This window comes from Sceloporus occidentalis, unplaced genomic scaffold (assembly GCF_023333645.1).
Source record: "Sceloporus occidentalis isolate IW3139 unplaced genomic scaffold, rSceOcc1.0.p SCAF_2, whole genome shotgun sequence".
In the NCBI taxonomy this organism is placed as follows: Eukaryota; Metazoa; Chordata; class Lepidosauria; order Squamata; family Phrynosomatidae; genus Sceloporus; species Sceloporus occidentalis.
Genome location: NW_028316982.1, coordinates 889,377 through 903,137, shown reverse-complemented (window position 1 = coordinate 903,137; position 13,761 = coordinate 889,377). Strand labels below are relative to the sequence as shown.

Below are 13,761 nucleotides of genomic sequence, written 5' to 3'. Positions count from 1 at the left end.
ACTTGACAAAGTACAAGGGGTCCAATGTTGCTGGACTGCAGATCCCATAGGTCCTAGCCAACAGTCAATGATGAGGAATGCTGGGCACTGCAGTCCAACCAGCAGCAGTGGCAGCTCTCATGTCAAGGGAATGATGGATTTGGTCTGGGTTTTAATTTGAACTTTGAAAGGAGTCATCCAAGGTGTGGAACCCTATCTCAAAATGGGTTGAGCCAGACTAAACCACAGAGCAGATTCACCATCCCACTCACATGGAAGCTACCAGGCACCATTGATCTCCCTGAGGATTGCATTTTGCTCACACGGACATGGCAATATCTGGAGAAACCCTGTACTGTTTGCAAAACTGTTCATATTTTTTTGTCCCCAAATACCCTCTTGAGGAGACGAGGACCACTTCTACCATGTCTGAGTCCACCCTGGACCAATTTTGAAACAGCCAGTGACTTCCACTCCTTGTTTTAAAAAAAGGCTTTTCCTGGGCCTAAAATGTCCCAGAAAGTCCCAAAAACATAGTGGAAATGCTCCCTCTCTCTCACCCCAAGAGGTCATTTTGGGGCACGAAAAGTTCTTGCAAAAACAGGTGTAGTGGGGGGTTTGGCCCTCCAAGGTCTCCTGGGGGCTGATGTAGCCTCCAACCCTTCCACTTTGGCCTAGGACCTGAGTGTAATAGCGACGCTGGATCCACACTTACCAGCAATACAGATTTGGGAAGTGAGAGGTGTGGGGAGAAACTGAGTGGCATTAACAGTGAAGGGGCAAAGCTTTCATCTCCCCCCTCGTGGCAGAGTCCTGTGACTCTTGCTCCTTCTGTCCTGTTAAAGCCCTGACATGCCACCCTAGGAGTGAGATGAAGGCATTCTAGTGAACATTCTAGTGTTGCCCAGGCCATTCTCCTAGGCCTGATAAAGAGGAACCACCCGTTCTATGGGGCGCCTGCAGATGGGGCAGTTGCGGTTGGGCAAAGCCTGGAAGCAGCCAAAGCAACAGCAGACGTGTCCACAGGGCAGGAGAACACACTCCCGGAGGTTTGTAAGGCAGACGACGCAGGCGTTTTCAGGCGGCTCCGCAGTCTGGTCCAGGCTATTGCGGCGCAAGAGGTCTTCAAATTCTTGTCGTTGCGCCTCCTGTTCTCGCTTGAGCTGGCGATGTCGGTACGCACGGCAGAGAGCATGAAGGACAGCGGCAGCGGCTACCAACCCACAGACTAGAGTAGCCCACTTCCAGAAGCTCCTGACTGACTGCAGATCAGCCAGTAACGTCTGCCAGTCGCCCAGGCACAGGAAGTATCCACTGCCATTGTCTGGAGGCTCTAGGTGGAGGGACCCATCTGGGTGCAGTGTCAGCTGGCCAATGCCTGTGAGGCTGCTGCCCACCAGGAGCATCTCTTCCGTCTCCAGGAAGCCCTTGGGCTTCTCTCCACTCAGATAATGGCCCAGCAAATCCTTGAAGCCTGGAGAGGTCTGTTGGAAGCGCTCATACACTGTCTCCAGGGGCAGGTCAATGGCATCAAGGGGGGATTCCACACTCACCTGCCCCCCAGCGGCTTTGCCACTGGAGGATGACAAGACGAAAGGGACGGTATGGACTTGCTCCAGCACCACCCGCTCACTATCCGTCCTGCAATGAGAACAGAGCTCTGAGAATAGGTTGCATAGCAAAATGATGTCCCTTATATAAAATGGCAAAATCAAGGTTTGCTATTGGGAATTTATACTTTTTTGGAATATTTTGAAGTCGTGGATAAAAAAATCCATGGATATGGAGGGCTGAGTGTATTCACATATACTGTGAACTACCTCAGATTCCATACTGAGAGGAAGGTGGGATATAAATAAAATTAAATAAAATACAGTGGTCTCTCACATTCGCTGAGTTTAGGGGCAAAGAATTTGTCTAAAGCTTCTTTTTTGGACTACAGTTCCCACAGTCCACCCCATCCCAGCCTTCCCCACACTTGAAATGATCCCCTGTGGCAGGCTCATGTACTGTGCATAGCAGAAGATGCCAGCAACAAGGCACTGCCTTGGAAACCACTGACCCAATGCCTTAGCTCTGAGATTTCCCCTCCTGAGTTATGCTTACCAGCTCCGGGCCAAACTGTTCCAGATCAGGCGATGCTCCTTCAGCATCAGTCTCTCAATCACCCCCTGTAGTTCCCTGTGGTACGGACTGGTCAGAGGGGAATCAGCTGGCTGTACTACACCTAAAAAGGAAGACAGTGGGATCATTGCAAGGCGGGATGCAAGAGACGTAAGAGCCAGTGTGGCATTGTGGCTAGAAGACTGGACTGGGATTTGGCAGATCCATGGCAAGTGGTTTTTTGGAGCCCTCATTAGCATCACAACCAAACATTAGCTCTCCAGTGACAAGAAAGAGTTAATTTGCATTAGTGACTTTATTTGATACGTGTTGCATTAGCTTTGCAAAGCCTAGGAAAAAGACATGAAGGCTGGGAACAGACTGGAGGAGTTAATTTCCTCTGTTGCTCACCTGCTTGCACAATTCACATACCAGTTAGCAGGGAGATGGGTCACACTTGCGCAGTGGCATCACTAGGGTTGGCATCACTACACATGGTGTCAGCCTCCCAATAGGCCTCCTCACATCCCACACTATACAGAATCCTTAGTCATGTTTTTTGTACTAACGTGACTCATAAATCGTAATTCCCATTTATCATTGAATGTAATGGCAATTAATTGTGACTAGCAAAATTAAAATCATACCCATCAAATTACAATGCCATATGCACAGCCTAAATGTATTTACATACACAGACAAAGTTTCATATGGTTAAAGTTAAAAATTGGTAAAATGTGATGCTTTTAGAGAAAATTTTAAAAAAAAACTAACATACTTAAAATTTTAAAAGCCTGGGACCTCTCCTTTTCCTCCATTGAGCCTCACCCCACTCACCCTTTCGCTTACGGCATTTTAAAGGGGCGCAGGTGAATGCCACAGTCTGTTTCTGCCAAAGAGGCAGATGTCTGAGGAGCATTGGTGCCACCCCAGCTTAGAGTGCCACCTGCACAACACCACTGCACTTGTGTACTTTTCATTTACTTTGGTTGCTTCTGCACTATGGAACCCTTGGGAGTCTTGGTTCCTCCAGGTTTTTTCAACTACAACTTTCACGGTCTCTTACACAGAGTCATAGAACTATAGAGTTGGAAGAGACCACAAGGGCCATCCAGTCCAGCCCCCTGCCATGCAGAAAATCACTGTCAAAGCATCCCCGACATGCTGGCAGGCGCATGTGAGAGGTGAAATCCAAAGCGTTTGGAGGACCAAATACTCCCTGCCTCTGCACTGGACTCTGGATTTTAACAGTTGGGGATAAAAACAACAGCCTGGGAGAGGATGTATTATTGTCTCTCCAGAGCCATTCAAGTCACACAGTAGATATGTGGCTTCCAACAACTTATTTTTCATTTACAGAAGCCTATCTAGCTGCCTTGCCACCTAGAAGCAATTTCTGCTCACTACAGGTAACCAGGCAAGGACTCATTTATTAATCTGCAATGCATTCCATCGCTAAGGGCACAATTATCATAAAGAAGTGTGGTGATAAATTGAATGGAATAGACCAGGATCAGGGTGCTGGGAAACTGGTCTACTGGCTTTCACCTTCAAATCAGGATACACCGTCTTGTAGGCCTCTTACCTTCAATGACAACATAGTCCAGGCAGCTGCTATCTGTGGCAGAGAGGATGCTGGGAAGATCGGCACTGACCTGAAGCTTTGGAGCCTCCTACATAAGAAAGAAAGAAAGAAAGAAAGAAAAGAAGAGGGACAGGCCTTGTAAGAGCGGTCTGAGAAGTCAGGTGAGTTGTGAAGTCCTGGGTTCAAATTTTCCCAAAAGCTGACAGATAGTCTTTGTCAATTTGGTGCCTTGTAAGAACCTGTCTTTCTGGGTCAGGGAACATGTCCATCTAGCTGAATATTCGGTACCCAGAAACAGCCTGAAAGTTGCCTCTGGGAAGGTTACAATCTGTGCACAGATGCAGAGGCAGCACAGCCCTCCCAGGTCTGTTCTCTGCATCTGTCATTTTGAACACAGTTATCTTGCACATAGGCATCAACAGACCTCTGTAATTTGCCTAACCAAGGCTGAGGAATGTGCGCTCCTCCCAATGCTGCTGGACTGCAACTCACATGGCCTCTGTTCAGAACAATCAATCATAAAGTCAATCCAGCAGTTCCATAATCCTAGCCCCATCCTTTCTTAAACCATCAAAGCTAATGGCCATCAACAGATCTTGGAAGAGCAAATTCTGTAGGATGTCTGAAGGGAGGCTTCCTTTTCTCTTCTAAGTCTAATCAATTTTGTTGAGAAACCAGAGATTTGTGTGTTTGTGTGAGGCAAGGAGAAAATATTTGTGAACTGCTTATAGCTGAAGATTTCAAAGTGGTGTGCAACAATAATACATTTGCTGGGGTTAGGGGTGAAGGATCCCTGTGAATGTGGAAAACCCGCAAATAAAAAAACACTATTTGTTTTACCTCTCTAGGAATCTCCAGGTCCTCCGGTGCAACTCTGTGGTCAACACCTGCCAGACGTTGATCACAGAATCATGTTGGAGGACCTACAAATGTCTACAGAAGTGTTTTCTCTGGGAACCTCTAGGTTCTCCTCCTCAATTCTAGGGTCAACTTCCAGCAGAATTGTGCTGCAGGACTTAAGAGATTCCTAGAGAGAACATATTAAGCAAAACCACAAATAATCAAAGCCAAAAAAGACAACGTCGCAAGCGTGGAGGGTCAATTGTACAACATACAATTTAAACAACATACACAAAACAAGTTGCAATATTTATTTATTTGTAAAAACAGATGGTGTAATTAAACTACACCAGAACGGCTCATAAAAACAGGTAAACCCTCAAGATGTGCCTAAAAGTAAGTCTTGGGGGAGCATGTCTGACATCAGAGAGAGAAGCATTTCCATATGGCAAGTGTCGTTACATTAGATGCCCTGCTCCAAATGACTGCCGAATGGGCTTTGGGAGCATGTGGTACCACCAGGACGGCACCTCCAGATGACCTTAAAAGAACCAATGCTTCTAGGGGAGAAGGCATTGTCTCTTGTAAGCTGGCCCTCCACATCCACTGATTCTGCACCCATGGATCCCATTATCCATGGACTGAAAATATTGCCCCCCTCCCAAAAAAATTCCAAAAAGCATTGCCATTTTATATAAGGAACAGCATTTTACTCTGCCACTCTATATAATGGGACTTGAGCATCCACAGATTTTTGTATCCGTGGGGGTCCTGGAATCAAACCCCAGTGGATACCAAAGCCCACCATAATCAGCTCCCAAGATGTGAAGTTGAAGGCTTTCATGGCCGGCATCCATCATTTTTTGTGGGGGTTTTGGGCTATGAAGCCATGCTTGAAAAGAGTTCATTCCTGACATTTCTCCAGTAGCTGTGGCTGGCATCTTCAGAGAATGCTGGCAGGGAAGAGAGTTGGGCATATATACTGTTGGTTGAGGAGAAGCGATTGGCACGTGAATCTGGGTATTGTTCTGTTCTTGAATGGCAAGGCCTGGGCGGGGGGGGTCTATTGAATTAATGATCCCCTCTCTGCTGGGAAACATCCCAAGATGTTTAGGGCTTTTTATACTAATAAGAAAACTTCCTTGTCTGGGAGGAAACAAGGAGCCAACGCAATTTCTTTGGCGCAGCTGTTACATGTCATTAAGTCACTGTAATGTCATGGACTTTGTTTGGAAATACTGTTGAATTTTTGGGTTGTATGTTACAATATCAGATAAGGAGCTGTCATTCATTCTCTCAATGAATGCTGGAATCGGTGGAATGTCTGAGGAGATTTGCCTAAGGCTGGTGAATGAGTTCAGTTGGGAGTTCAGCTGGACAAGGATATTTAGAGTTAGACTAGGGTTGGAGGAGGAGAAGGGAGTGTTTGTAAGGGGTTTGGTATGGCTGGTCTGCATTAGCCTGAGAAGAGTGTGAGAAAGGGTGTGTTGTGTTTAAAATCTACTAAATAATTAATCTGCTATATTATGTTTAACATGTAAACAGAATTCTTTTTGTTTTTATTCACATTTGGCCTCCAGAAACACTATCTATCTGACAGCCTGGATCCAAACATGGGGCCTGTGGTGGCAGCACTGAATATAGAGGGATGGTGTTCACTGGGGATAGAAGTTGGGTAAATCCTCATATGTACCTTGAGGGCATCCAGGAGACCCCCACAGCTGGTGCCCCACAGGTCCTTACATTGGGGCAGAGGCGGAGGTCAGAGCAAGCCCTCACTCTTGGTGACTGCAATGAGCATCATAGAAGTCTTCACAAATGGTGGGTTAAAGATCCTACATTTGACTACAGCAGTGGGATTGCCTGAGAGGAACCCTCATAGCTGATGATGCTGGTTGGGTTGTCCGAGTGGAAAACTCCACAGTTGGGGGGGGGGGGGAGGTAGGAAACCCCCACAGTCCCCCCATTCAGAATCCTAGCCAAACAATTCTATACCAGGTGGATACTCATGGAATCAAAGAATCACAGAGTTGGGAGAGACCGCAAGGGCCATCCAGTCCAACCCCAGTCTGCCATGCAGGAATTCAAAGCACCCCTGACAGATGGCCAGCCAGCCTCTGTTTAAAGACATCCAAAGAAGGAGATTCCACCAAAATCTCCGATGAAGTATGATCCACTGTCAAACAGCCCTTATTGTCAGGTAGTTCCTCCTAATGTTGAGCTGGAATCTCTTTTCCTGGAGCTTGCATCCATTGCATTGTGTCTTATTCTCTGGAGCAGCGGAAAACAAGCTTGTTCCCTCCTCAATATGACATCCCTTCAAATATTTAAACAGGGCTATCATATCACTTCTTAATCACCTCTTTCCCAGGCTAAACATTCCCAGCTGCCTAAGTCTCTCCTTGTAGGGCATGCTTTCCAGACCTTTCACCATTTTGGCCGCCCTCCTCTGGCCATGTTCCAGTTTCTTCTCCTCTGAATTGTCATCCCAAGAGCAAAAGAGAGGCAAGTTGAACAAAAGCATACCTGGATCCTGGCCACAACCTTGGCCTTCTTCCTGTGCAAGTAATAGAAGAGGCCAGAGAAGGCTAGGCTCGATCCCAAACATATCAGTTCTCCTGGTGTGAAGGGCAAAGCATCCATCAGAGCTTCTTCACAATGACTGCAAGAGGGGAAGAATAATAGTAACATAAGAGTTGGAAGGGACCCCATAAGCAACAAGTCTAACACACACACACACACACACACCCTGCTCAATGCAAGAACTCCAGTGAGAGCATTCCCAGGAGGCAGCTGTCCAGCCTCTTTGGAGAGCTATCCAGAGATAAAGACCCCAGCGCCTCTCTGGATCACTGGTCCCAATGCTGAACTACTTTTACAACCAAGAAGACCTCTCTAATATTCAGTTGAAAAGGACCCTTTGTTGTTGTTAGATGCCCTAAAGTCAACTTTGACTCACGGGGTCCCTGTGGATGAGACATCTATAACCCCCTCCCCTTGTCCTCAGCCTCTCTGCTCAGGTCCTGCAGGCCCAGGCCTGTGTCTTCTCTGCTCAAGTCTATCCATCCGGCATGCGGTCTTCCTCTCTTTCTACTGCCATCCACCTTTCCTAGCATCATTCTCTTTTCTAATGGTTCCTTTTCCCTCGTGACGTGGCCAAAGTACAAGCTACCATCCGGCAATTTAAGACCATCGGACCTGGTCCTCCTACAAACCTATCTCAGGGACAGCACTTTAGATATTGCACTTCAGTGTGCTATCATGTTAGCCTCCATTCTGGCCTTCACCAGGCTGACCATGCCCAACCTTTCTTCTCCATAGGTTTTATCATCCCTGTTGTCATTCCCTGAATTGGCTCCAACGTGTCCATTGTTGTTGCATGCCTTCAAGTCATTTCCAACTTATGGAGACCCGAAGGCAAACCTATCATGGGGTTTTCTTGTGTCCTTCTATTTTAAAGACAAACAAACAAGTACTAACCAGGGCTTACTCTGCTTAGCTGCCAAGATCAGATGGGATGTTTGTGCAACTAAGAATCCTAAATACTCCTACTTCTGCTGCAAATCTCAGGACATAATCATGGCTGTTAAAATGGAAAATGGCAGCATGGTTCTGAAATCCTTTGGAATGTGAAGAAAATCTGAAATCCAAGACAGCTCTGGTCCCAAGCATTTTGGATAAGGGAGACTCAACCTGTAGAATCAGAGAGTCATAGAATCATAGAGTTGGAAGAGGCCCCAAGGGCCATCCAGTCCAACCCCAAACTGCCATGCAGGAACTCTCAATCAAAGCATTCCCTGTGACAGATGGCCATCCAGCCTTTGCTTAAAAACAGCCTCTGAAGGAGACTCAAAGGCAACATCTTCCTTTGTCGAACAGCTCTTACTGTCACAAAGTTTTTCCTAAGGTTGAGGTGGAATCTCTTTTCCTGGAGCTTGCATCCATTGCTCTGTGTTCTAGTCTCTGGAGCAGCAGAAAACAAGCCTGCTTCATCCTCAATGTGACATCCCTTCAAGTATTTAAACAGGGCTATCATATCATCTCTTAACCCTCTCTTCTCCAGGCTAAACATCCCCAGCTCCCTGAGTCTTTCTTCATAGGGCTTCATGGTTTCCAGACCCTTCGGCATTTTAGTTGCCCTCCTTTGGACACATGGCTCCAGTTTCTCAATGTCCTTTTTGAATTGTTTTGCCCAGAACTGGACACAATATTCCAGGTGGGCATGACCAAAGCAGAATACAGTGGCACTATGACTTCCCTTGATCTAGACACTATACTTCTATTGATGCAGCCTAAAATTGCATTGGCCTTTTTAGATGCTGCATCGCACTGTTGACTCATGTTCAACTTGTGGTCTACTTGGACTCCCAGATCCCTTTCACACGGATAAGTCTCTTGTTCAGCCAGGCATCCCCCATAATCCTATATCTGTGCATTTTATTTTTCTGCCCTCAGTGCAGTACCTTACATTTCTCCTTGTTGAAATTCATTTTGTTAGCTTTGGCGTAGCTTTCTAATCTATTAAGATCATTTTGAATCTTGATCCTGTCCTCTGGATATTAGCTACTCCTCCTAGTTTGGTGTCATCTGCACATTTGACAAGCTTGCCCTCTATGGATAAAGCCCTCAACACTGCAGGCTCTGGGAATCAAATCTTGTGCTACCCCACCCCACTGGGTGCTGTGGCCAATCCAAATGCAACAGAAGGTGCGTGTTGTGTGTTGGTGAGTGTATGTGTGTCTGTGAACAGGAGTCGTTTATAGTCCAGAAATAGGAACGACGACCTTTCCCAGAACTGACTGCAGAGATCTCCAAGATGCCTCCTTGCAAAGTGAGCCAGGATGGTGTTTGTGGTGGTTGCAGTGCTGGACTGGACTCTGGGGGAACAGGGTTCGAATGCTCATCCATGGGAATCCATGAGCATGTCACACTCTCTCAACCTCAAGGGGAAGGCAGAGTCAACAAATCTTGCCAGGAGAATCCTGTTGGAGATGACTTGAAGGTACACAACAAGAACAACAACAAAGCAAGAAACCAGCTGCTGCACCCAGGACACATCTGCACTGTGGAAGTAATGTGGTTTTGACACCACTTTGACCACCTACAGGATTATTATTATTATTATTATCATCCTTTATTTGTATAGGGCCATAAACTGACGTGGCCCTTTACAAAAACAACCCAAGTCAAAACATTAAAACCTGCCAAAAAGGTGTACATCTCTGAAGATAATGAAAGCCAAGGGCACAATAAGGACACAGCCAACTCTGCCGGTCAAAGGCAGTGCTCTCCATGCAGAACCAAATACAAAGGTCCTAAGTGTCTCAAACAGTGTGGGCTTGGTGTTTTTGTGGGGCTCCAGAGCTCTTGGTCGGAGGGAGGCCACACAAACCTTGTGGAACTGCAGCACTTCAAGCGGTATGAAACTGTGTTATCTCTACAGTGTAGACGCTCCCTTCGTTCAAAGAAGCCAGGCAGGGAGGAAGATAGGAGCAGAGCGCTCAACCTGCTTCATCGGATTGTATATCTACCTATCTATGCTTCAAGGGATTCTATATATACAGATATATATACAGTGGACCCTTGTTCTCTGCTGGGGTTTGGTTCCAAGATCCCTGTATAGAACAAAATCCGTTTAAACTCAAGTCCCATTAATATATTAAAAATGTCCCTTATAAAAGTGGAAAATATATAGAATATTATATATATAATCCCACAAAGCAGATATAGATATAGATATAATCCCATGAAGCATCATATATAGTGCTCATCCTGCTTCATGGGATTGTATATCTATTATATGCTTTATATATTACATCCTAATATTGCAAGGTATGCCATCCATTTCTACTTTTCCCATATGGAGATACACACACACACACACACACACACACACACACATCTGCTTCATGGGAACCCATGGATGTCTATAATCCCATGAAGCACAGAGATGTCCATCTTGCCATACCGAAATCTGCAAGGGAAAAGTGCCAATGGATGGCATGCCTTGCAGTCTTAGGAAAAACAGAGGACACGGCCAATGACAAACAAGAGCATGCAGATATCTATCTCTATATCATGCCATGAAGCGGGAGGAGCACTCTGTCCATGCTCAGAGGCACTTTCGCCATGCTCTTTAGAGCTGGGAATCCTGTCAGCGGCTAGGACAGGAGAGAGGCCCCCGCGAAGAGCCCCTTACCCTTCTTCCTCAGCCCAGGACTCGGAGTCCCATGAGCCCTTCTGCCTGCTGCGCCGTCGGAACCCAAGTGCCGCGGCCGGAGTCTGCGGCCGAGGCGCCAGCGAGCGACGCACCGCCGCGAGGGCGCCTGGGACATGAAGTCCAGCGGCTGAGCGGCGCAGCCTGGCAGCGCGCCTCCGAGACTACGACTCCCGGCATGCTCTGCTCGCGACCGGAAGCGAGGCCTGAGCCTTGCCACAGCTGGGCCCCAACCGAAGGATCTGTTATGGCGGCCGTGGCAAGGAGCTGAGTGTGTACAACTTGGCGGTTGTGAGTCTGTGTGTGTGTGTCTTGTGCCCTCTCTTTATGCTAATATTGCAAGGCCTGATGCAGTCCATTTTGACTGTTCCCTGTGTGACAATATGGAGGGAGACATCTATATCTGTATGCTTCATGGGGTTTTATATCTAGACACAGACACCCCCCCCATAGAACCATATAGATATATATATATATAAGAGAGAGAGAGCTTATTCTGCTTCATGGGGTTATATGTGTGTGTGTATAATCCCATGAAGCATATATTGATAGAGATAAGATCATCCTGCTTCATGGGATTTTATATATATGCTTATTGTGGGATTCTGTATATGGGATTTCTTCCTTTGAGGAAAGGAAGACACAGCCATTCCTGTCTGTGTTGTGTGTGTTGTGTGTCTGTGTGTGTGTATAGTCTTGCCTTCTCTGCAGAGGCTGCTGCTGCTGCTGGAGGAGAACCTCAGGAATGAACTCTTCTGGAGCCTCCGGACACAGAGCCCCCGAAAAGCCCACTAGAAACCACAAAGTATGGACAGAGCTTGGGCCATAATGACATTTCCAAAGGCCTGCGTTTCTCTCTCTGGAGAATGCAGATGCGCTTGCCTTAAGGATGCGCCAGGGACATGTGGCCTGTGACCCAGGGACCCTCCTCCTCCCGGGACAAGGGACAAGGGAGGAAACAGGGGGAGAGAGAGAGAGAGAGAGGAACGTTGCTTTTAAAACCGGGTTTGTGCTTGTTTGCCTTGCGCTCCTTTTCTCCCAAGACAGGATTCAAGGCAGAATGGAGGCTTTGAAGAAGGAAAACAAGAGTCTTTGAAAAGTGAAGGAATGAGAAAGGAAAGTCATAGAAAGCAATGCTAAGGTAAGGCGGAAATTGCAGGAAAGTTAGCAAACGAGGACAATGTATTTTTAATGCTGTTTACTTAGACAATCTCTTTCATAGACAGAGATTACACACCTTCCAAGCCGAGGGGCAGGGAATGACTAGGAACAATAATGTCTCTGTAGCTGTCTGGGGCTAACAAGAATCACAGTGAAGACGTAGCGAAAGGGCAGCCCTTCTCCCAGTGGAGTAAAACCTTGTTTGTTTGTGTCTTTACAGGAATGGCTGTTTCTTCCTTTCTTCAAATGAACTGCATCCAACTCTGCAAGAGCAGCTTGCACACAAGGCAGCCCCATGGAAGAGCAGCGGAGATAAGGCAAGGCCTTCCAGATCAAGGACAGTGTTGCACACACACACACACACAGAGTGGCTCCCATTCGTAGAATAGACATCGATTAGATCTAGTATGAAATCCCTTGAACCTGTTTAAGGGTTCTTGGAAAGGGTTCGCAGTCAGCCACTGCCAAAATAGGTGTCTGCCTCCCTTTTAGCCAGTGTTTAGCTGCCACATTATCCCCATGAAATACTATCCCTTATCTATCCCTTATCTAGGAATATCTTCTCCTGCTCTGCCCTCAGATGCTTTCTATGGGGTTGAGCTGCTGGAGGAATACAAGAATTAATAATAATAATATGTTTTATTTATATACCGCTATTCCAAAGATCATAGCGGTGAACAGCAAGTAAGCTAATTAGCAAGTAGCTAATTTGCCCCCAACAGTCTGGGTCCTCATTTTAGCTCCCTCCTCGGAAGGATGCAAGCCTGAGTCGAGCTTGGGCCCTTTTGCTGGTCTTGAACTCGCAACCTTGTGGTCTTGAGTGAATGGCTGCAGTACAGGCATTGAACCACTGCGCCACCAGGGCTCCATTGGACCCCCTGCACTGATGCTGCCGCCGCCTCTTGCCAACAGTGCCATCAGCAGTGAGTAGGACCCCCCTCCTGTCTCTCTGTCCCCTTTCTCTTGGGATAGTGCTTTCCCTAATGGCCCCCTGCTTCTTCTTCCTCTCCCCTTTAGCACCCCCATCCATTCGTAACAATCTCAGGCATGAATCGCTTCCGGATCCAAATTGTACTTCCAGCAATGGTGCAGCAATTGAGACAGCAGCTGGTGACAATCCAAAAAAGGAGGTGAGAGGGATGCAAACTGTGGGGAGGAGGGGGGCCAAAGGGGTCCCCTGGGTGAGCTGCTTGAGGTGGGTGGGAGGGCAGGCCGGCCCCAGGGAGCGTGCCCCCTTATTAATGCCCCCTTGGGCTTCTCTCCTGACACTCTCCGCAGCCACCACTAGCCCCCCCCCCCCAGTGAGGAGGAGAAGGAAGAGGAGAGAAAGCCTTCAGCGCATACACCAATGGTTTCTTAGAAACCCCTCCCCAATTGATGCCACCCCAAAATGTCAACATCATCACCGGCCGTGAGTAGGAACCCCTCCTGTCCATCTGTCCCCTTTCCCTTTTCTCTTGGGAGGGTGGTGCCTTATTTTTCTTCTTCTTCTTCTTCTCCCCCTTAGCCCTCTGCTTGATCCAGTCCTGAGGCTGTAGCCCATCCCCAAATAGGAAGAGACAACAGATGAGAGGTCCAAGATGAAAGGAAGAAGAAAAATGGGGACCTTGGGGCGCCTCCCCCCCAAAAAACAACAGAGGTGGGAAGGATCCAGGTGGCTCCCAGCAGCCAAACTCCAAACCACCTAATGGGGGGAGGAGGGGAGCACAGGGTCCAGAGGGTCCCTCCTCCTTCCTGGGGGAGATCATACCCCTCCACCCCTGAGGAAGAGGAAGAGGAAGAATTGTAGCCCACCCCCTCCCTTAAGGATGTATAATAATAAAATATAATAGCAATGAAAATGTGACTCTTTGTAAGCAGTATGTCTCCTTATATG

The 13,761-nt window shown here is 47.3% G+C and overlaps 1 protein-coding gene and 1 long non-coding RNA gene across 11 annotated transcripts; one reads left to right on the top strand and one right to left on the bottom strand.

The window, feature by feature from the left end:
* Positions 1–890: 890 nt before the first annotated feature.
* LOC149317833 (mitochondrial ubiquitin ligase activator of nfkb 1-A-like) lies at positions 891–10,755 on the bottom strand. 2 transcript variants are annotated; one of them, XM_089508542.1, is made up of 5 exons: positions 10,707–10,755; positions 7,034–7,169; positions 3,668–3,755; positions 2,086–2,206; positions 891–1,620 (listed from the first exon to the last, which is right to left on the bottom strand). In XM_089508542.1, exons 2-5 carry the CDS (start codon positions 7,148–7,150, stop codon positions 897–899), a joined length of 1,050 nt encoding a protein of 349 aa, XP_089364668.1. In that variant the 5' UTR covers positions 7,151–7,169; positions 10,707–10,755; the 3' UTR covers positions 891–896. The 2 variants fall into 2 exon arrangements, with proteins under 2 accessions (XP_089364668.1, XP_089364669.1); XM_089508543.1 differs by lacking the exon at positions 10,707–10,755 and adding an exon at positions 9,900–9,960.
* Positions 10,756–10,951: 196 nt separating this feature from the next.
* Positions 10,952–13,731, top strand: LOC149317832 (uncharacterized). Of its 9 annotated transcripts, XR_016279935.1 has the most exons (6): positions 11,023–11,865; positions 12,106–12,202; positions 12,626–12,808; positions 12,903–13,015; positions 13,164–13,296; positions 13,393–13,731. It is a non-coding gene; the product is annotated as an uncharacterized LOC149317832 (long non-coding RNA). The 9 variants fall into 9 exon arrangements; XR_016279928.1 differs by lacking the exons at positions 12,626–12,808; positions 13,164–13,296 and adding an exon at positions 10,952–11,015 and having other exon boundaries at positions 11,419–11,865; XR_016279931.1 differs by lacking the exons at positions 12,626–12,808; positions 13,164–13,296 and adding an exon at positions 10,974–11,015 and having other exon boundaries at positions 11,768–11,865.
* The last annotated feature ends 30 nt before the right edge of the window (positions 13,732–13,761 follow it).

Bases quoted from the DNA above. Each gene is read 5' to 3' on its own strand.
- LOC149317833 (XM_089508542.1), bottom strand. From the start codon at position 7,150: ATGGATGCTTTGCCCTTCACACCAGGAGAACTGATATGTTTGGGATCG. The intron at 3,756-7,033 runs GTATGCTTTTGT...TTTCTTATGTAG, and splicing joins AGGTTGTGGCCAGGATCCAG to GAGGCTCCAAAGCTTCAGGT. The intron at 2,207-3,667 runs GTAAGAGGCCTA...CTTCCTTTTTAG, and splicing joins GGACTATGTTGTCATTGAAG to GTGTAGTACAGCCAGCTGAT.